At 40.7% G+C, this 23,674-nt stretch overlaps 2 protein-coding genes and 1 non-coding gene across 6 annotated transcripts in view; 2 read left to right on the top strand and 1 right to left on the bottom strand.

Annotated features, from left to right (window-relative positions):
- Window positions 1-16,585, top strand: part of ZBTB1 (zinc finger and BTB domain containing 1) — a 32,877-nt gene extending 16,292 nt beyond the window's left edge. For 2 of the 4 annotated variants that reach the window (XM_059693836.1, XM_059693827.1), the window contains exon 2: window positions 3,755-6,950. In XM_059693836.1, coding sequence (XP_059549819.1) covers window positions 3,773-5,914 — 2,142 coding nt within the window. In that variant the 5' untranslated portion in view covers window positions 3,755-3,772 and the 3' untranslated portion in view covers window positions 5,915-6,950. Of the gene's footprint in view, window positions 1-3,754; window positions 6,951-10,457; window positions 12,336-13,296 lie in introns of those variants that run through there. The other 2 variants (XM_059693856.1, XM_059693846.1) reach the window with 2 other exon arrangements.
- On the bottom strand, window positions 15,687-15,755 carry LOC132225269 (small nucleolar RNA SNORD2). Its single transcript, XR_009450828.1, has one exon. It is a non-coding gene; the product is annotated as a small nucleolar RNA SNORD2 (small nucleolar RNA).
- A 4,246-nt stretch (window positions 16,586-20,831) lies between the features above and the next one.
- Window positions 20,832-23,408, top strand: HSPA2 (heat shock protein family A (Hsp70) member 2). Its single transcript, XM_059693868.1, has one exon. The coding sequence runs from the start codon at window positions 21,049-21,051 to the stop codon at window positions 22,954-22,956; it is 1,908 nt and encodes a 635-aa protein (XP_059549851.1). The 5' UTR covers window positions 20,832-21,048; the 3' UTR covers window positions 22,957-23,408.
- Window positions 23,409-23,674: the final 266 nt, after the last annotated feature.

Raw genomic sequence — 23,674 nt, 5'->3', positions numbered from 1 at the left:
GTTGCGGCACCACCCCCTGTCACGCACAGAGGAGGGCCAATCAGGGGAGGGCCAATCAGGGGGGTTGGGGTGCTGCCCCCTGTCACGCACAGAGCAGGGCCCATTAGGGGGGGTTGGGGCTCTGTACCCTGTCACGCACAGAGCAGGGCCGATCAGGGGGTTGGGGAGCTCCCCCCTGTCATGCACAGAGCAGGGCCCATCAGGGGGTTGAGGAGCTCCCCCCTGTCACTCACAGAGTAGAGCCGATAGGGGAGTTGGGGCACCGCCCCGTCACACACAGAGCAGGGCGGATCAGGGGGTTGGGGCGCCACACCCTGTCACACTCAGGGCAGGGCCGATGGGGAGGTTATGGCTCTACACCATCACACACAGAGCAGGGCCCGGGGCGGGGGGGGGGGGGTTGGGCTGCCGCCCTCTATCACCCACAGAGCAGGGCCGATCAGGGGGTTGGGGCGCCGCCACTCTCACACTCAGGGCAGGGCCGATGGGGAGGTTATGGCTCTACCCTGTTACACACAGAGCAGGGCCCGTGGGGGGGGGGGGGCGGGGGTTGGGGTGCCGCACCCTGTCACACACAGAGCAGGGCTGATCAGGGGGTTGGGGAGCTCCCCCCTATCAGGCACAGAGCAGGGCTGATCAGGAGGTTGGGTCGCCTTCCCCTGTCACGAACAGAGCAGGGCTGATAGGGAGGTTGTGACCCCGCCCCCTGTCACACACAGAGCCGCAGGGCGATTAGGGGGTTTGGGCGCTGCCCCCTGTCACGCTGATCCCAGTGCCAGGAGGCCTCACAGCTCTGCTGATCCCGGTGCTGGGAGGCATATTACCCTTTTACTATATAGGATAGAGGCCTGGTGCATGGGTGGGGGCTGGCTGGTGTGCCCTGAAGGGTGTCCTGGATCAGGGTGGAGGTCCCCACTGGGGTGCCTGGCCAGCCTGGGTGAGGGGCTAAGGGCTGTTTTCAGGCTGGCGGGTGACTGAAGCTCCCAACTGCTCCTTTTTTTCTTTTCTTTTTTTAATTCTGGGCCAGCTTTAGCTCTGGCTCCAGCTCTGAGGCCTCTGCTGCTGAAAGCAGGTATCTGGTTTGTTTGGGTTCTATAATCAAAACAGTGTATAACTCCAGCTCTGAGATCCTGGCTGGCTGAAAGCAGGTTTCTGGGGTTTTGTTTAGCTTCTATATTTGTTACAATGTTTCAAACTGCAAGCTCAGAGGCCAGCAAGGCAGGCGGGGAACGTTGGAGTCCTCCGTCACTGAAGCAAGCAAGCCTCATGTTAGCTTCCAGTTTCTGGCTGCCGGCCGCCATCTTGGCTGGCAGTTAATTTGCATATGGCCCTGATTAGCCAATGGGAAGGGTAGCGGTTGTATGCTAATTACCATGTTTCTCTTTTATTAGATAGGATAGATTGCCTAGGAACTTGTTTTTTCAGTGGAAAACAGATTCTGAAGTTTTATATACAGATTAGAAATTGAGGCTAAAATTGGATTTTATTTTAGCTTTGTAATATAATAGTAGGACTTCTGGTGCTTTTACTATTTTCCTTTCCCTTTTTTATTAAAGTCAACTCCCTACATTAATATTTACAGTTTTGCCTAAGTATCAAGCTATGAGACAGGAGGTTGAGATTCGATTCCCAGTCAGGGTGCATGCCCAGGTTGCGGGCTCAATCCACTGGTGGTGAGTGTGCAGGGGGAGGCCTAGCGATAATTCTCTCTTATCATTGATGTTTCTGTCTCTCTCCATCTCCTTTTCTCTCTGAAATCAATAAAATTGTATTTCTAAAAAATACTTATAGTGTCGCCCAGCCAGCCTGGCTCTGTGGTTGATCGTCAACTGATGAACCAGGGGTTCTTTCTATTCCCCATCAGGGCACATGCCTGGGTTGCGGGTTTGATCCCAAATGGGAACGTGCAGGAGGCAGCCGATCAATGATTCTTTCTCATCACTGATGTTTCTATCTCTCTCTATTTCTCTCCCTCTCCCTTTCTCTCTCTGAAATCAATAAAAACATTTTAAAAAGGAAATTATTATTTTAAAAAACACTTATAGTATCTACCATATGTTGTTAAGTAGAAAAAAACTAGTTTCAGAAAGTAACGTATGTAGTATGATCCCAATTAGGCTTAAAAAACAAATATACAACAAAAGCAAAACTATGTGTGGCACATGGTAGGTATTCAAATCTGTTGATTCTGTATGTACCCATAGAAATTGAAGATACAATCCAGAGTGTTTGGAGAGGTTACCTCTGGGAAGAGGCATACAGTCTAAAGTGTGTTTTTATTCGATATACTTTTATGTTTGAATTATTTGCAGTGAGCATGCATTACTTTTGTATACATGGTTTTAAACAATCAAAAAATTAAGAAAAATTTACAATCTGTGGATAGACACCTCTTTTCAAATAGGTCCACTGCTTCTTATACCCTACAGTGCATATCGAACAATAAAAGACAACTATTTTATTTTACTTTTTAATCCTCATATGAAGATATTTTTTCCATTGATTTTGTTTTGTTTTTTTAGAGAAAGGGTGGGAGGGAGGGAGGAGGGGCACAGAGAGGGCGGGAGAGAGAGGTGAGAGAGGCACATTGATGGGTTGAATCGGCTTGGGGCTAGGATCGAGCCTGCAACCAAGGTGTACAGGCCTTTGATCAGGAATCGAACCCACGACCATTTCCTCTGTGGGCCAACGCTCTAACCACTGAGAAAAGCAGTCAGGGCAAAAAGACAGCTATTCTGACTCTACAGAATTATTGATTCTCCAGTAATCAAGAAAAAAGCAGTGATCAAACCTATTTGCTCGGTGTCATTTCCATGTAATTTAATAAGTTGGTTTTTTTAAAAATATATTTTATTGATTTTTCACAGAGAGGAAGGGAGAGAGATAGAGAGTTAGAAACATCGATGAGAGAGAAACATCGATCAGCTGCCTCCTGCACATCTCCCACTGGGGATGCGCCTGCAACCCAGGTACATGCCCTTGACCGGAATCGAACCTGGGACCCCTCAGTCCGCAGGCCGACGCTCTATTCACTGAGCCAAACCGGTTTCGGCCAATAAGTTTTTTGAAATAGAATTTTTCTAAGGAAATTTTCAAACATACAAAATTGAATTATACCTGTCTCCCAACTTTAGTAGTTATCAGTACATGACCAATCTCATATCATCTCTAGTCCCACATCCAACCCACTGTATTTATTTTCAAGTATATTTTAGATATATAATTTTATCTATAAAATATGAGTATGTATATCTAAAAGATAGGACTCATTTTAAACAAAACTAAAATATCCTTATCACATTTAAAAATGAGCAATAATTCCTGTATGTCCACCATCCAATAAGTTTTTAATATTTTGCAGTTTAGTTACTAATTTTCTACTTAAGTTACTATTATATTTACTTTCATTGTTTATATCCTTTAAACTCATGTCTTCTTCCTTTCAAATTTAGTATACATTTTCCCTTGTAGAGTTGTAATGAAACCAAAATGATGGTTTTTGTTTGACTTTGCTTGTATTTCTTAAAATCAAAATGAGAAGCTTGAATAAATGGCTGAGTATTTTTCATTTTCAAATTTAAAACATGATTCAGATATATATTATTGAATTTTGCTACATTAGAATGGGAGACTTGATTCATACCTTGACTGTAATAGCGAAGTGACACAAGTCACAAATCATGATCAGATTTATTCTTTTGTTCAAGTGCTTTTGTGATATCTTGTCTGACTGTAATATTTTTGTTTTACATAGGTCGCTAATTAATAGAAGATGGCAAAGCCCAGCCACAGCAGCTACGTCCTTCAGCAGCTAAACAACCAAAGGGAATGGGGTTTTCTCTGTGACTGTTGTATTGCAATTGATGACATTTACTTTCAAGCACACAAAGCCGTTCTAGCTGCTTGTAGCTCCTATTTTAGAATGTTTTTCATGAACCATCAGCATAGTACTGCACAGCTGAATCTCAGCAACATGAAAATTAGTGCTGAGTGTTTTGATCTCATTTTGCAATTTATGTATTTAGGAAAAATAATGACAGCTCCCTCCAGTTTTGAGCAGTTTAAAGTGGCCATGAATTACCTACAGCTGTACAATGTTCCTGACTGCTTAGAAGACATACAGGATGCAGATTGTTCTAGTTCAAAATGTTCATCATCTGCTTCTAGCAAACAGAACAGCAAAATGATATTTGGGGTGAGAATGTATGAAGATACTGTGGCTAGAAATGGCAATGAAGCCAATAGGTGGTGTGCAGAGCCAAGTTCAACAGTAAATACACCACATAACAGAGAGCCTGATGAAGAGTCTTTACAATTGGGTAGTTTTCCTGAACCACTATTTGACGTGTGTAAAAAAAGTTCTGTGTCCAAATTATCTACTCCAAAAGAACGTGTGTCACGACGCTTTGGACGAAGTTTTACCTGTGATAGCTGTGGATTTGGCTTTAGCTGTGAAAAATTATTAGATGAGCATGTGCTAACCTGTACTAACAGACATTCGTATCAAAACACGAGATCCTATCACAGAATAGTAGATGTTAGAGATGGAAAAGAGAGTAATATCAAAGCTGAATTTGGTGAAAAGGATTCTTCTAAGACATATTCTGCACAGACAGACAAATACAGAGGAGACACAAGTCAGCCTGCTGATGATTCGACTTCAACCACTGGAAGCAGAAAGAGTAGCACAGTGGAGTCTGAACTAGCCAGTGAAGAAAAAAGCAGAGCTGCCGAGAGAAAAAGAATCATTATCAAGATGGAGCCAGAAGATATTCCTACAGATGAACTGAAAGACTTTAACATTATTAAAGTTACTGATAAAGATTGTAATGAATCCACTGACAACGATGAATTAGAAGATGAACCTGAAGAGCCATTTTACAGATACTATGTTGAAGAAGACGTCAGTATTAAAAAAAGTGGTAGGAAAACTCTAAAACCTCGAATGTCAATGAATGCTGATGAAAGAGGTGGTTTAGAAAATACGCGACCCCCTAACAACAGCAGTCCAATACAAGAAGATACTGAGAATGCATCTTGTGAACTGTGTGGACTCACAATAACCGAGGAGGACCTGTCATCTCATTACCTAGCCAAGCACATTGAAAATATCTGTGCATGTGGTAAATGTGGACAAATACTTGTGAAGGGTAGACAACTTCAGGAACATGCTCAAAGATGTGGAGAACCCCAAGATCTGACAATGAATGGGTTAGGAAATACTGAGGAGAAAATGGACATGGAAGAGAATCCTGATGAGCAGTCTGAAATAAGAGATATGTTTGTTGAAATGTTGGATGATTTTAGGGACAGTCATTTCCAGATAAACAGTATCCAAAAAAAGCAGTTATTTAAACATTCTGCCTGTCCTTTTCGGTGTCCTAATTGTGGCCAGCGTTTTGAAACTGAAAATCTAGTGGTTGAACATATGTCTGGCTGCCTAGACCAAGATATGTTTAAGAATGCTATCATGGAAGAAAATGAAAGAGATCACAGACGAAAGCATTTTTGTAATCTGTGTGGAAAAGGATTTTATCAGCGGTGTCACCTAAGAGAACACTATACTGTTCATACTAAGGAAAAACAGTTTGTGTGTCAGACATGTGGGAAGCAGTTTTTAAGAGAACGTCAGTTGCGACTGCACAATGATATGCACAAAGGCATGGCCAGGTATGTCTGTTCCATTTGTGATCAAGGAAACTTCAGAAAGCATGACCATGTACGGCATATGATTTCTCATTTATCTGCTGGTGAGACTATATGCCAGGTCTGCTTTCAGATATTCCCAAATAATGAACAGTTGGAACAGCACATGGATGTTCATCTGTATACATGTGGAATATGTGGAGCAAAATTCAATTTGAGAAAAGATATGAGATCACATTATAATGCCAAGCATTTAAAAAGAACATAAATCACTTTCTGTGTTCTAATGTTTAGTTGATAGCAGAAAAAACACCAAAGCAAAGGATATGAGCTATTTAGAAATTGATTTCTTAAGATTAATTGTTGGAAAAAAATTTCAAGGCCCTTTTACCTTAAATATTTTTGTTTAGGATCTTAAGTATCTACATTTTAGGTGTTATTAAATGTTTATCATTTTTGTTTTTTCTTAATAGAATTCTTTGTTTTTAGTTTGTTTTAGCTATGATTAAAAATTTCTTTTAAATGTAGACTACAAGCGGTTGTTACCCCTTTAATGACTATTAAACTTTAGTTTTTTATTAATAAGGTGATGACTTCACTATTTCTATGTGGGGTTTTTTTGGTTTTTTTTTTTTTACGGTTATCCTGTGAAATTTTAAACAACATCATTGGCCATTCCTATTTAAATTTTAAAAAGTAATTAGTTATTTGAAGCTATCCTATTCACTTTTAGCTTTTTTTAGCTTTTCTTTTTGGTAAGTTGAACAGTGATTGAGCCATTGTTTATTCCCCTTCTTATCAATGAAATTCATATTCTTATTTGGCAGGTTAGGTGCACTGAATCTAACCTTGAAGGTTGACATGGGCTCAGACTTGGCCCAAAAGAATTGATAGACCTAAGAAAATTCCTATAAATGAATATTTTCCTATAATTGATAAAATATTATCATTTAATAATCACATTTAAAACTTATATTAAGTGTAAAACCCAATGACTTTACTCCATTTGAGAAATATGTGAGGACAAGTCATTTTGTTTTGTGATATTAAATTTAACTATGATAGTTAATTAAAAAGACATATCTTGTATTCATTTAAAATAATTTAAAATATTCTGATTTCTAAAGTGTGTTAGTTTATCAGTTATTTTTGTTTATATAAATAGATTTTAATAGTTCTCTAGAAATATGACATCTAAAGAAAATGATTTTCACCTTTAAAAGTACATACTTTTGGAACTTTGAGATTTGAGAAAGCTGCCATGTATATTGATAAAATTAATAAAATAAAAAAATTACAAATCTGGTTGTTCTATAAAAGGAGAGTGTGCAAAAAACTGTCTTGTGTTTCATACTATTAAGATTTGGAGAAAATGTGCTTTGGCAAATTGCAGTTTATCACCATGCTTTATTTTTATTTTTTTTTTTCTGTAAAGGACTACAAAATTTGAGGACTATAAAATAATCACAGAGCATATAAATGGAAATAGTTTATCATTTTTTAGTTAAAGTAGTATTACTGTTAGGTATTGCTGACACAGGGTCTACATGAATTACATGTGAGTTAAAACACTGGCTAACTGACCCGCCAATAAACACAACTATTGAATAGAATGCCTTTTAATGTGAATTACTTGCATTGTAATACCATTATAATGAACGGGATTTTAAATAACTACTATATTTAAAAGTATAATTTTGTGAGTATAAATAGTATTGCTCTTTTTTTACATCAGATTTTTAAGATATGCAAGTCATATTTTTTAATACAACTTTCATTAAAGAACAAGTTGCCAGGAGAATTGAGAGATCTATTGACTAGCACAGACTTAGTTGACAGAGAAGTATTAGAGCACAGTGTGAGTCAGAGATTTGTGGGGAGACATTGAGGTGTTAATAGGAATAGTACAGGAGCCATGCAATATTAAAATGGAAAGTAGAGATGGGGAAAATACACAAAAAGATAAATGAGAAATCAAGGATTTTTTTTTTTTAAAGCTACATAGAAAAAGTGATTCATCTTAGTTTTGGATACAGTAGTTTAGCAAGTAATTAAATCTGAAATGCAACTTAAAATGAAATATGCCATATACATTACTGATAGGAACCTGATAAAAGTTCTGTAACAAACCCAGAGACAATCAGAATAGTGTAGAGAGATAAACTTAAACCAAATTTCTAAACTGTCTAGTATAGTAAACAATTTTCTCTGGGACCACTGTTGTACATGACCCTCATCAAAATGTATTGCAATGGCATTTTCATCATAAAAGAACAGGGTTCTTTCTAAATACTACCAATCCATTTCCTAATGGATTGTCTATTCTGTTAGGAAAGGAGATATAATTTAAGTGTTTTGACATGTACTAATAGCCAACAATTAGCAACCAAATATATAAATACTAGAGGCCCGGTGCATGAGTTTGTGCACATTGAAAGGAAATTAATTAGAAGAAACATTTTAGAGGCCGGGGAGGGACCACGTGAAGTTGGCTCCAGGGCGTGACCAGCCCATATTGCCCCGTCCTGATTGGGGGCATCTCGCCCAGTCCCCATCGGGGCTGGCTGGCCGGGGAGGGACCATGGGAGGGCTCCAGGGTGTATCCGGCCCTTCTCGCCCAGTCCCGATCGGCCGGACCCCAGCAGCAAGCTAACCTGGGCAGAGTGTCTGCCCCCTGGTGGTCAGTGTGCATCATAGTGACTGGTCGAGCAGTCAACTGAACGGTTGACTGATCAGTCAGACACAGCATATTAGGCCTTTATATATATAAACAATCTCTAATTTCACATGACTGAGATGTTCACAAAACCACACCTCAACAATGTTGTTTTCTCTGTCTCATGTTATAGAAAACAACACCTTTTGTTCTGGAACTAGCTACAGAGGAAGCACAGGCTTTAAGTATAATGTATAGTTTTCCTTGTTAAGGCAGAGTTCATTTAAAGGCTACTTTCTTGCCTTTTAAAACTAGGAGGAATGAAAAATATCCACCACCTCTGACCAGCCCAGTTTCCTCATTGTTTACCTCTCCTGAGGTTGAATTACAACTTTGGAGCTTACTATTGCTTCTTGCCCTTTAGTGCTGTGAAGACAATGAATCAAGGTTATGGAAGCTGTGTGCTCCTCTTGCCTTTATAATTTGAATGATCGGGCTCCAAATCTAAAAATGAGAGGGAAATCTGGATAAATACACAATCTTGTTTTTCTTTCTGTCTCATAAACACAGTCTTACTTAAAAGGACTTTTGTTCTCTAGCAAGAAATTCTAGAGTTATTGAGTCAGTGCCTAAAAAGCTTGCCATCAATTACAGTGCCACTCAGATGTTTATAATTCTGTAGTAAACAACTAAGAAACTCAGAGATTAATAAAGCACAACCAAGAGGCAGTGGACAAGAACTCTTAATCACCCATTTATTCAGAGAAATGCCTTACCACATAAAGTAAAATATCACATGGCTAATGTTTAATGTGTGAAGTTTGAATACAGACAATGAGAAGAAGGATTCCAGGGGCTAGTTATAAAAATAAAAGAATTAAAATAAGGTGTTTGCTAGGGCACTCAGAGCACCAATTAAAAGGTAAAATAATAGACTGACCTGGAAAATCCCATTTAAGTAATGTGGTTGAGGACAAAAATATGAACAAGTCATAAAAGTTGAATAAAAAATTAAAGATTTGAAATTTTCTGTGATTTGAGTAAAGATTGAAGTAATTTGGTAGGTTAAAATAATTTGATTATGCCCTGCCAGTGTGGCTGGGTTGGGCATCATCCTGTGCGATGAAACGTTGCTGCTTGATTCCCAATCAGTACACATGGCTGGGTTGTGGGCTCAATCCCTGGTCTAGGGTGTGCAGGAGGCAGCTAATCGATGTTTCGATCCCACATTAATGTTTCTCTCTTCCTCCCTCGCCCTCTCTCTATAAATCAAAAACACTTTTTAAAAATAATTTGAATAGATTAAAAAATTGAGTTAGAGCTATAGAATGCCCAAGAAAACAATTATGAACATGCCAAGGACATGCCTAAATACTTGAGATAATATACCAATTTTTATATTCTAAAAGAATTGGAAGTGAGGGTGGTGGTTTTTGCCAACTTTCTCCCTGGTTAAAACAGTAACTTGAAAAAACAAAACAAAAAAACAATAACTTGTTTCCCTAAATCACTTAAGGAACTTCCATATTTAATAGGTCTCTGGGAAATCCCCCCCAAAAAAACAGTGAAATTGCTAAACAAAAACTTGTCATTATTTTTAAAAGCTGAATCGGTACCAACCAAAAGAAAAATAACCTGAATGTGTATGTGCACATATAGTTGAGAATAAAGAAATTTGGTTTCTTTTTCTTAATTTTAAATGGTTTTATGAGTTAAAATTCTTTTTTTTTTTTTCCATTAATCTACTTTGGTCAGTTCCTCATTTTTCCTCACCATCCCCACCTCCTGTGTATCATCAAATGCTTCTCAGTGATAAATGCTACTGTTCTGCAGGCACCCTAGCATTACTAGGATCCTAAGGTACTGAAAAGTTCTGTGGGAACATATCCTTGTGGTATGTTCTCCTTAATACTTGGGGTATAGTAGCCAGGGTGACAGATGAATGCCAGGGAACTGAAGCAAGCAGAGTTATATTTGGTGTTAAGAAGTTGAAGTGGCAGGCCAGATTTGGAAACCCATGATCCATCCATCCCAGGCTCTCACTAGTAATCCTCACATCCATTTAGTTAGCACTCTTTTTACGCTGCTAAATGCTTTACATGTATAATTCTAATCTTTACAGCCTTATGAGGTAAGTATTATTCTAATTTTCCAGATGGGGACTGAGGTTCAGAGAGACTTTTTTCCTGAGACCACACAGAAACTAAATACTAGATACGAGTGTTGGAATTTGAACCTAGACCTATCTGATTTCTACATTCCTGTATTTCACCACTAAGCTACATACTCCACCTACCAAGAAGTAAAAAGAAGGGCCTTTTCAGCCTAGGAACACGTGATAAAGCTCCTATGAGACTGTGCTTCTTGTCCATCACCTCTCATCTGAGGTGCCTGGTAACATAGCTGGTAATAGTGGGTACCTAATGAACATGTTGAATAATGTAAAAAGAATCAGTTGAAAACAAAACTTTTTATTTGAATGGGTCATTCAGGATGATGTTTTAGAAATAAAGACTAAATACTGATATGTTTCCATTTTCTTTATTTAAATTTAAGACAGTGGTATTGTCAGCCACTTTTGGGACCCATGGTAGGTGCTCAATTAAAAATTAATTTGAATTCAACTTACATATTTCTATATTTGTGAACTATCCTCCTCTCTTTTCCTTATTCCTGACCTTTATGTTTAATTTTCCCCACCAACGCTCATTTCCTTTTACTGATTATGAAACTGATGAATAACTCAAATCATTTGAAAACATTCCCAAGAAAAATCAGGACCCCAGAATAAACAGTTTCCTCTTTTTGCCTTAACAAAAGATGTGGATAAGAAATTTTTCAGTTCTTTGGCTAAAAAACAAGACAAAATCCCTAATTACCATATAGTGACTGATTTGATTAAAGTTTATAGAGCAATCACAATTTGCCCCAAAACAAAAGTTGTTCTTTTTGCCCAGCTGGTGGGGCTCACTGGTTGAAAGTTGACTCAGCACCAAGAGGTCCACAATTAGATTCCTGGTCAAGGCACATGCCTGGGTTGTGGGCTCGATCCCCAGTAGGGGGTGTGCAGGAGGCAGCCTGTGGATGTAGATGTTACTCATCCATATTTCTATCTCTCCCCTCCTCTCTAAAAAAAAAAAAAAAAGTCAAAAAACATTAAAAATTTTTTTCTAGCCATTTGTAATTCAATTTACAAAAAAAAAATATGGCTTTCTAGTGTAAATTTTAACAAGTCGTACTTGTAAAGAAATGAAAGATAATTTCAGGAAACAACAGCTGTATATCCACCCTAACCTAGAGGCAAAGTTTAAACAAATGGACAGTTATTTAATGGTTTAAGTCAGAGTTTCCTCCCAACTGAAACTGATTTTAATGTCCTGCATCTATTGCCAGATTTCTACAGCCTATACAATAGGTTTTACTTCTGTGTTAAATCTACTACTTCAAGGATCTATCTGCCAAATTTTATTTTTTAAGTTAGAAGAATGGGTAATGTCTATATAATTTAGGTAACCCCTTTTCATGGTCTATCAAACTCAAGGACATATTTACTGGGTAACATGGGAAGAGTCTCACTAAAACCAGATGAAATTTAGCTACTTATAAAACTATATGCTAGCAAGAGGCAAAATGCAAGGATTTAGAACTTGTATTGGTAAAAATTAAATGACTGTAGCAGCTTGTAAATTCATGCTAATTTTAAACCAATGTAATACCACCTACATATTTATATGTACTTGCTTACTTGATTTTAGCTTTAAGAACTTTAAGTCCTATTTAAGTTGTTACCTTATATTCAGGAAAACCAAATCATTGAAATTCATTAGTGACAATTGTTCGTCCTTTCTATCAAAATCCACCACGGATCACTAGGGGGCAGGAAACCATTATGATTTCTCATTATCTTACTCATTTGTTAACAGGAAAAGATGGTTGTGAAGATTATAACTCAGTGCTTGGCTCTGAATTGAATGCATCAATGTATAATTGGCATTATAATAAGTCAGAAATCACAGGAAATCAAAGGATGACCTCCCCCCCCCCCCAAAAAAAAAAGAGACATGGTTTCATTTCAGAGTCAGGAATATTAATTTTATGTGAGAAAATTTCTATATCCTCACCTATTGAGAAAGGAATAGTTAGGTAGACAGCCTATGAAGCCCCCAGTTAAACTTTAAAAAGTTACTATGTTTTTATTCTATTTAAAGCAATTGCTTATACCAATGGGAATTAACAGGATTCATTTTTAGATGAAATAATTCTAAGCATATAGATTATGAAAGTCATCTTTTCTTTCAAATGCTTATATGTTCCCTGATGTGGGGGTGGGGGGTGGAAGTATTTTAAGAAACAATTTCTTTGTTAAAAAATTAAGGCAAAGTGTTGTTGCAAAAAATATAATTTTACCCACAATCACTGGGGCAGGTTAGAGAAGCTGTGAATTTAGGAATTTGAAGGAAAAATCTGTGTGTGTGTACTTAATTTTCATTTACAGAGGGTATTCAGTATTTAATATTTGGAGAAAACCATGTTAAACTTGATGTTTCACTTTTAAATTTGTTAGGTCTATGTTTCAAACAGATTTGCCAGTAATAAGTTAAAGTACACTGTAAAATTATTTGAAGGAAAACACTATTTCCTTCCTCCCTACTTTCATCTACCTGGCTGACATCCTATCTTTATGTTACATATTTATGTGCTTTACCCATTCTAGCTTAGATAATGCAAGGGGTGAAAAAGTGTCCCTATAGTTGGGAGAATTATTTGAGTGATAAGAACGCCATATATTTGAAGGGTATAATGAGTTACATTGGGGAAGAAATTAAATAAATTCAAGTTCTAGGAACTATGCTTTTGTTTCCATTCTTTGTTCTATTAATAGTGTGCTGGTCTGATGCCAAAAGCCATAAAATTCTGACCTAAGACATGTATCTTGCAGAGCAGTCAACTTGTAATATTATCTTTCTTGAGTTTTGTCTTTTTCTGTGTGGCAGTGGTGAAATAGGGCCTTCTAAACCTCTGGAGAAGTGAGATCTGAATTTGGAGAGGACCTGGGGAAGAATCAATCTTCAACAGATAATCTTTAAATCCAGACCCAGGAATATCAGATCTGAAGTGACACCATCTTTTCTGTCTTCCTGACAAACCTCATCAGCCCCAAATGTTCCAGTTACAAGCATCCAAGAAAACTCAGAAAAGACCACTTTGAAATCACTTTGTTGTGACAAAATTGAATCACGGCGACTCTCTTAGTATCTGTGGAAAATCTGCTAAAGAAAAGTAGAATATTCATAAGACTTCAATGGGTAAAGTTACACTAAAATGAAACTATATGCTGATTATCTTCAAGGGTCCCTTCTAAAAGGCTTGCTAGGCTACTGTAAATATCTATCTATAGTAATAAAAGCATAATATGCTAATTAGACCAGGCAGCCGAACAACCTTCCCGGTGACCTTGACCTTCCGGATGAAGCTGGGGCTGTGAGGGCTGAGGCAGCCACCACGGCCACTAGGGCCGAGCCCCTTGCACGAATTTCATGCATTGGGCCTCTAGTAATCACATAACTGTGTAAACATATAATTCTAAACTTAATCTGAACCAGAGTTTACATATTATTAAATGCTTTTATACAGTTAAAAATACATAAAAATATGTAGAATGTAAATAAAAATGTGGGTACAGAGAAAAAAAAGCAAGAACAATACTTTAACAAGAAAAGATAATATTATTACTGTAATGTAACATTTACCCTTTTTTTACTGTATATATGATACAAACTTGATTATTAATATTAATGAAGCTTCCTTTTAAGTCTGTTAACTTGAAGGAAAAAACAGAAGTGGTAGTATTTCTTCAATAGTGGTAGATTTTCACAATTCACAGACAACCAAAAAGAGTGTATCTTAAGGCATTATTTTCTTTTGAACTTAGCAATATACCTTAATAGGACAGAATGAGTTTCTGTTAAACACTTGTTTTTAGTATTAATGTTTCTCAGTTTTCAAATTTCAAGATAAAATTCAACTAAGTATCGAATAAAATAATGGTTAACATTTTAAAAGTCCTTTCAGGGGGAAATGAAATGTTTGGTGAAATTTTAACCTGGCTACAAATACTTTTCAAAAAATACATTTCTAGCCATATTATTTTCTTATTGTGAGTATACTTGTAGTTTTACTTTTGGTTAACTGTGTACCCAATTCATTATTATTATTGTTATTATTTTATTGTACAATATTAAGATGTCATATATTTTCAAAAGTGTTTATTATGTTTTCATACCTAATCAAATATTTTAATAAGGAGTTGCACAAAGAGATCTAACTTAGAGTATTCATAATAGTATATGCAGAGGTTAAGTAATTTAAACTCTCTAGCTATAAGATAGGATAAGTTGAATATTCATTCTAATAATTAGATTAAAAAATCAGAAAAAGTTAATTACAATGTGTGGGTCCTGCAGCAAGAAGGGAGAATAGAAATCCACTAAAGATTTCAAAATCATATGAATTCAATTGCTTTAAAATAAAACAAATAAGTTTAGAAAACTGTTAGTTTCTGAAAAAACAAAACTAGAGTTAATCTCTTTTGGGAGCATGAGGAAGCCTACAGAACAACAGACTTATAACAAGTAGGAAACAGAAAAGATAAAAAATATTATCAATAATTAAAGGTTCCAGATCAATATAGTAGAGATTCAATAATTTTTAATTTACTGGTAGAATTAGATTCACAAAATAAATATGCTTAAATTTTGACTACTAGAATATGAATATAAGGAATAACAAGTGATTTAAATGCATTCTACAATTTGATTATTTTCTGTATATTACTACAAAATGGAGTTTATTGGGTTACATGGAGAATTTTTGTTACATTTCTAATCCATTGCTTTTACCTAATAAAATTCCCTCCTCTATGTTCAGAAGTTAAACTGTTTGTATATTACTTTTATTTATACTGTACTTTTCAACCTGACTTTTAAAAAATTATTTGTCTGAAATGTTATCAATTCCTTCCATTCTGTAATACCAAAATAATAAACTATCTGACGTAGCTAATTATAGTAGTCCTGAGAAGCTTCAGAAGTACACAAAGAGAATTACTAAAATGATTACTGCCAAATCCTGTTTTTTTTTTTAATACACAATGACTGCAAAAGTACTAATTCATAGCAAACACAGGTGGCAACACATTAATTAGGTTTCTTTATAATACAAAAATAAACATTTATAAGAATCCACTGACATAGTATTTAGCTCTTTCAAAGGTTTGGTTAATTCGTTTTTCAGAATAACAAACAATTTATTTATAGAAATAACTTCCTAACCAGTATAATTCATTTTGTTTCTTTTCAGTTAAAGAGCTTATTAATTTTGTTTCAAGTGATCAGCAATGAGTACTCTCTTCATTTCAGATCAGTTCTCAAAGACGATTGTCATAGTTTCAGTTAATTTTAATTTCACTTAATTTAGTAAGTGTCACCAATAATGGCATATCGAGTCTGACTTCTTTCAGATTATTTCAGACTATTCCACAAGAGTCTATTCTCCAAGTTAGCCCTCTACAAAACTGAAGTAGGTATTTATAATCTGCTGTGGTCACAGATCTCTCTCCTGGAAAAACCTTTTTTCTAGGTTTGGTTCTGATAGCCTGCAGTGCCAGGCATGGTAGTGTCCTAACCCAGGCTACCGTGTATCTATAATTTAATTGTAACTTTTAAAGACAGTTTTCCAAGACTCAAAGAAGCAAATAGTAAAATTTTTCCTATATGACAGGTGATTGGATAAACATATTGGGACAGGATACTTCCAAGAATTACAAAATGACAGTATGTACAGAGGTCTTAAATATAATAATTAGTTTGACACCAGTTTGCTCATAGGCTTTCAACTTATAGGCTGCTACTTACTCCACCTTCTCTTCAGGCCAACATTACCTCCTCAAATCAATCCACAAACTTTATGAAGGTTGAACCTGGGTAGGTAGGGACTGAGAGGGTACCAGAAAAATCCAAAAAATTTTTCCCCTAGTACTTTGGAAAAAATTTATTCTTAGTCTCCCTAGAGCAAGCCTGACTATCCATGTACAAAGTTTTAGACCTTATTTTATTCATCTTTGTATCTCTAGTACAAGTATTTTCAGATGTGATTTTGTTTCATCTTTTGGTATTTGCAGTTTGAGTACAGAAATATAAGAGGTAGGCAGATAATCTTCCTCTTATACAGGAAAAATATTCAGGTTTTTTGGTCACTTTTAATAAACATTGAACTAGTGAATCACTACTGTGTTCCAGGGACTTTTCTGGCTGTTAAGGATTAATTAAAGAGGGTTTGATATGTACTAAAACTCTTGGTTTTTCCACACTGTGCTGAACCTCAGCCTTTGGATTTTAAAAATACTTTGAAACACATAATATTTATAATCTGCCAAACAGATTTCATTTGGTGAAAATCAGTAGTAATTTCTATGTAAGTAGTAGGATTAGTAAACTTTGTCTTGAGTGAATGTTAATAGTCAAGTTTCAAAAATGAATTGTAAAAACATAAGGGTATTTAGAAAAATTACTGATAATCCTACCATCTAGAGAGAACCAATTTTGATGCATTTTTCATATACATAAGATAATCCTACATATGGGATAAGAAGTTACAAAAGTCTTGTATCTTATTTTCCACTTAATTATGTCAAAAACATTTTTCTGTGTCATTAAAATTCTTGTAAACAATTTTTATGGCTACATAATAATTCATCATATAGATATACTATAATTGATGTAATAATTTTCTTATTGTCAGATATTTAAGCCATTTCCTTTTTAATGTTGTTATCATAAATAATACTACCTGAATGTTCTATTATTTCTGGATGAATCCCACATGGTAATGCTAAATAAAGGATATGATCGCATTTAAAGTAAAGAAAAAATATTATCACATTGCCTTCCAGAAAGACTGTACTAATTTACATTCCCACTAGTAGAGTTTACCTGTTTTGCTGCACTGTGCTGGCTGTGATGAATATTATTTGATCATAAATTTGCTAAGTTGATAATTTTAATAGACTATATTTTTAATGAATTCTGAGTCACAATCATCAAAAAGAACAAGATTTTTAAAAATCAATACCAATATAGAACAATGTAAAAATTCCAAGGATGCTCAGTGTATGGTAATGTTCTAGGACTAAAAAAGTTTATCCTAAATAATAAAAGCCTAGGTGGTGTCACGCCCTCACACGACTTTGTCACAAGATGGCCACATGCATGGAGGCAGGTCCCGGCAGCTGATCCACACGGTGAGGCCTGGGGGTCCCGCAGCTCTACGCAGCGCATAGGTCCGGGCATCTCCACCACCTCTTGTGGAGGAGGAGGGTCCCAGTGGAGGAGGCGGGTTGTGGCAGGGGAATGCAGTTGGGGGCAATCAGGCCAGCAGGGGAGGGCAGTTGAGGGTAATCAGGCTGGCAGGGGAGGGCAGTTGAGGGCAATCAGGCAGGCAGGTAGGCGAGCAGTTAGGAGCCTGCGGTCCCAGATTGTGAGACCTGTGAGATCAGGCCTAAACAGGCAGTCGGACATCCCCCAAGGGGTCCCAGATTGGAGAGGGTGCAGGCCGGTAGAGGGACACCGCCCCCCCCCACCCCAGTGCACAAATTTTGTGCACCTGGCCTCTAGTTTCATATAAGATCAAATGCAAATACTACATCTTTTTAGGGAAAGCTCAGGATGCCATCTAAAGTGTGAAACATGTTTACTAGGTAAAAAGAGCAGAAAAAAGATATATTGCTAATGAAAATACAGATAAATTGCTACTGTGGTTTTACAAAGCCATGTTATAGATGAATGTGGTCGTTAGATTGCAAGAGTTGTTTGTAATAACTGTACATAGAGATAGTACATAGTTACTAAGAACCTCACCCTCCTGAAGTTTTAATTTTAGTGTTTGTGTATAACAATTGGCATGTTTGCTTTTTGCAATCTTGCCTTGCCTGAAGTAAATGTGTGAGAGATCTGAAGAGTTTGTTTTTCTTATAGTTCTGCTTTCAGTTGTAGCTGAGAGTCTGTTTCTAAATCACATCATATTAGTTCTACAAAGATTTGGATGGTTCTCCAGCCCTCTAATCCCCCCTTTTTAAATAACTACATAAAAGACAATAATTTGCAAGAATAAAATCAAGAGATATGTACTCACAATTTAAGGCAGCTTCAGTAGAAAACTTTTGGTTTTATCTTTGTCTTCCTAATATTTTCTTCAAAAGATTTCCTAGTTCATATTTTTCTTTAATTTTTTTTCCATGGAAAAGGAGATGGGAATTGTGGTTAAAACCATACTATTTAACTAATGAGGTGAACAAATTAGTAGGAAACGTGTTTTTAAATGTTGGAGATTACATATACAACTAGGTAAAAGAAAGGTAAATGTTCATGGATAGGCTGTGCAGTGGTTCTCAACCTTCCTAATGCTGCCACCCTTTAATACAGTTCCTCATGTTGTAGTGACCCCAATTTCATTGTTACAAATTGAACATAATTAAAGCATAGTGATTAATCACAAAAACAATATGTAATTATATATGTATTTTCCGATGGTCTTAGGCAGCCCCTGTGAAAGGGTCGTTCAGTCCCGAAAGGGGTCGGGACCCACAGGTTGAGAACCGCTGCTTTATAGGGTTCTAGCAACATTACTTCTAGGCCACAGATTACTTATGTTTCCCAGACAAAAACTTTGCTCCAGCACTGTCTTACACAACTTTGATATGGGCTATCCATTCCTACCCTCTTTCAAAGGATGTTCCCCACCTCCCATAGCCCCAGGGGGTGGAAATCGTGGCAGGTGAAGTTCCCGAACCCATCCTGTCCACCTGAAGACGCTCTTTCTTGCTTGTATCCCCGCTCCTGTAGGACCACCAGTCTGTATGAGATTTGTAGTTGCCCCAGGATACGATGCTTTCCTCTTACCCCAGCTACTACAACCCATGCAAACAATGCCTTTCCTCCCCGCTTTGCTGGCAAACCCCCGCGCCTGGCTCGGCATGTCATCTCTCCCAGGAAGCCCTCCCGGCACTTTCCCGTCCGCATGTGCCCCTCCTTTGTGTTCCCATAGCACTGCTCTCCAATTACGTTTATCTCTTTATTAGACTCTCAGCCTCACAATCTCATTTGTCTTCTTACTCTCACATGGAAGGTGCCCCTTAAAGCTTGTTGAAGAAATGCCTACAGCTTCCTCCCGCCATGAAGTGTTAGCCCAGCGATGTTGTTGCTGTTTCCGTCAGGAGCCCATTTATCGGAGTCAGCTTCTACCCCGGCACCGGGTGCCAGGCAGGACTTCCAACCCTAGTCTCAGGCTCCTCTTAGAAAACGAATTGTTCTTTTCACCTACCTTCTCTGGGGGTTTATGCCTCTAATGTAACGTGAGCTAAAGAAAGTCTCACTCGGGCGAGCTGTCACAAACACGACTCGGGTCACAAACACGAGCGCGTGCGCGGCGGCTGGGGATGAGAGGATCGGGCGGGGGGGGGGGGAGCTGGGCGTGAGGCTGGGTTATTTTAGGGAGCAAACGTGAGGGTCTGATTATAGATTGATCCCATGATTAACTCAAAGTGGCTGATAAAGCCCTTGAAATCCAAAATAAAGAAAGCAGTGGAGAGAACAGGGAGACGAAATCAGGAAGCTTAAAGGGGCAGGGCCAGCAGGAAAAATGGAAAGCGAGGTAGAGAAAGTTTAAACGCTGGGGAGGCGAGTTGCAGCCACGCCCCAGTTCCTATTGCGCGCGGCGCGGGAGTCGGGGCGTGGGGAGGAAGGTCGGCCTTTTCGGGCTCTCTCTCGGGCTCCCGCCCGGGCTCCTGCTGTCCTCGCCCGCCAGGCAGTTTACACCGAGCGCTCACACCTACTGAGACGCTGCGAGGTACGCCAAGTGCCCAGTAAAATGTTGGGCGGCCGGCAGCCCGATCCCAGCACACCAGCGTTATTTCCTTTTCGCCTCCGACTTAGGGGGAGTCGCCTTCACGCCGAGGCCACGTCAACATTAAAAAAGCAGGTTCTGGCCCTATTTCCTCGGTGCAGCCCACCCAAGGAACTGCCCTGTCCCCGAGAGCTCGGGTAGTCGGTTCACTTGGCGCTGAACTGCACTTGGGGCCCAGAAACTGGGCGAACATCCCAGGTGACTCCCCTCTCCCGGTCCCCTTCCGCGCGCCGCTCCCACCACGCCCCAGCCGTTCCTTCCCCGCCCCACTTGGAAGCCCGCGCTGCCCATTGGCCGCGTGCCCTGCCAATCTAAAGGACGTTGACGAATCCCGCCTTAGGGAAGGCAAAGATCTAGAAAACGCGCACACACCTGGGGGCGCGGGGGGCGTGTGCGAGCCTAACGCCCCCAAGCTGCCGGGGCGGCGCGAGAGCAGCCGCGGGCCCGGCCGCTAGGAGACAAGGGCGGGGCCTCATTTGCATAACGGCCGCCCCTCGGCGCCTGGCGCGGGCCGCGGTCCCGCCCCTCACTCGCTGGAAAGCTGTTGGGCCCCGGGCGGGTCACTCCGACCAAGGCAAGCCTCGGCGGGCGGTCCGGGGAGCCGATTGGCTCTGGGATTCCCCACAGGGCGGCAGGGCGGCGGCTATAAGAGCCGGGAGCCGAGCGGCGCGGAGCGGGAGGCGCTGCTGCACGGCCGGGGTCAGGTGCACGGCGACCGTTAGTTGACGCCGCGGGTTTTCTCTCCCTGGTGTTCTCGCCTCACACCGCTCGCTTCTCTCTCAGTCAGGATGTCTGCCCGCGGCCCGGCTATCGGCATCGACCTGGGGACCACCTACTCGTGCGTGGGGGTCTTCCAACACGGCAAGGTGGAGATCATCGCCAACGACCAGGGCAACCGCACCACCCCCAGCTACGTGGCCTTCACCGACACCGAGCGCCTCATTGGCGACGCCGCCAAGAACCAGGTGGCCATGAACCCCACCAACACCATTTTCGACGCCAAGAGGCTGATCGGACGTAAGTTCGAGGACGCCACGGTGCAGTCGGACATGAAACACTGGCCGTTCCGGGTGGTGAGCGAGGGAGGGAAGCCCAAAGTGCAGGTGGAGTACAAGGGCGAGATCAAGACTTTTTTCCCGGAGGAGATCTCCTCCATGGTCCTCACCAAGATGAAGGAGATCGCCGAAGCGTACCTGGGCGGCAAGGTGCAGAGCGCGGTCATCACGGTGCCGGCCTATTTCAACGACTCGCAGCGCCAGGCCACCAAGGACGCGGGCACCATCACGGGCCTCAACGTGCTCCGCATCATCAACGAGCCCACGGCGGCGGCCATCGCCTACGGCCTGGACAAGAAGGGCTGCGCGGGCGGCGAGAAGAACGTGCTCATCTTCGACCTGGGCGGCGGCACCTTTGACGTGTCCATCCTGACCATCGAGGACGGCATCTTCGAGGTGAAGTCCACGGCCGGCGACACCCACCTGGGCGGCGAGGACTTCGACAACCGCATGGTGAGCCACCTGGCGGAGGAGTTTAAGCGCAAGCACAAGAAGGACATCGGGCCCAACAAGCGCGCGGTGCGGCGGCTGCGCACGGCCTGCGAGCGCGCCAAGCGCACCCTGAGCTCGTCCACGCAGGCCAGCATCGAGATCGACTCGCTGTACGAGGGCGTGGACTTCTACACGTCCATCACCCGCGCCCGCTTCGAGGAGCTCAACGCCGACCTCTTCCGCGGGACCCTGGAGCCGGTGGAGAAGGCGCTGCGCGACGCCAAGCTGGACAAGGGCCAGATCCAGGAGATTGTGCTGGTTGGCGGCTCCACCCGCATCCCCAAGATCCAGAAGCTGCTGCAGGATTTCTTCAACGGCAAGGAGCTGAACAAGAGCATCAACCCCGACGAGGCGGTGGCCTACGGAGCCGCGGTGCAGGCGGCCATCCTCATCGGAGACAAGTCGGAGAACGTGCAGGACCTGCTGCTGCTCGACGTGACCCCGCTGTCGCTGGGCATCGAGACGGCCGGCGGCGTCATGACCCCCCTCATCAAGAGGAACACCACGATCCCCACCAAGCAGACGCAGACCTTCACCACCTACTCAGACAACCAGAGCAGCGTGCTGGTGCAGGTGTACGAGGGCGAACGGGCCATGACCAAGGACAATAACCTGCTGGGCAAGTTCGACCTGACCGGGATCCCCCCGGCGCCCCGCGGGGTCCCCCAGATCGAGGTCACCTTCGACATCGACGCCAACGGCATCCTCAACGTCACCGCCGCCGACAAGAGCACGGGTAAGGAAAACAAAATCACCATCACCAACGACAAGGGTCGCCTGAGCAAGGATGACATCGACCGGATGGTGCAGGAGGCGGAGCGGTACAAATCGGAAGATGAGGCCAATCGCGACCGTGTCGCCGCCAAAAACGCCGTGGAGTCCTATGCCTACAACATCAAGCAGACGGTGGAAGACGAGAAACTGAGGGGCAAGATCAGCGAGCAGGACAAAAACAAGATCCTCGACAAGTGTCAGGAGGTGATCAACTGGCTCGACCGAAACCAGATGGCAGAGAAAGATGAGTATGAACACAAGCAGAAAGAGCTGGAGAGAGTGTGCAACCCCATCATCAGCAAACTTTACCAAGGCGGCCCTGGCGGCGGCGGGTCTGGAGCCTCCGGGGGACCCACCATCGAAGAAGTGGACTAAGCTTGCACTGCAGTCAGCGTAAACCTCTTTTCCTTTCTCTAATTTGTTTCCTTTGTTTTTGTTTCTTCTTTTAAATGTCCTGTGCCAAGTATGAGATCTATTTTTGGAAGTCTTTAGCCCAGTGTATGCATATGAAAGGAAAGGAGCAACAGCTTAGTTTAATTATAAAAAGTTAGTTCTAAAGTTTGATTATTTGAGGTTTCTCTTTAATGCATTTTGCTGTTTGCTGACTTGAGCATTTTTGGTTAGCTTAGTTTGAGATGGGAAACCTGAAGTTTGCACACATGTTCTGTGGAAGCTTGGTAACAATAAAATACATAGAAGCTTGAATTGTTTATTTTTATGCACTACAAGAGGAAAGTCAACATTGCAGTAAAGTCAAGAACAGACATTATTTTTGCACACAATTGCATACATACAAATTCAAAGTAAAGCTGAAATTGATCTGAAAATTACTGTCTTGGAGTTTTCAATTTTCTCTTGGTACTCTTTTACTCAAGTTGGTCTTTAATATGAGATGAAATATATCTAAATCTTGTCTAATTCTCAAATGAGTTTCCTGCTTTAATTACCAACAACTTAAGGGGAGATGATCTGGGTAAACTCCTTTCCCCCCTCTTTTAATACAGAAACCAAACTGGGGTCTTCCACTGTACCCAGACTCCTAAGGCTTGGCTTAAGTGTTCAAGTGAAAATCCACCTGAGTATTCCATTAAAA

The sequence above is a fragment of the Myotis daubentonii genome, chromosome 1, assembly GCF_963259705.1.
Source record: "Myotis daubentonii chromosome 1, mMyoDau2.1, whole genome shotgun sequence".
Lineage (NCBI taxonomy): Eukaryota > Metazoa > Chordata > Mammalia > Chiroptera > Vespertilionidae > Myotis > Myotis daubentonii.
This window is presented reverse-complemented; position numbering and strand designations above follow the sequence as displayed.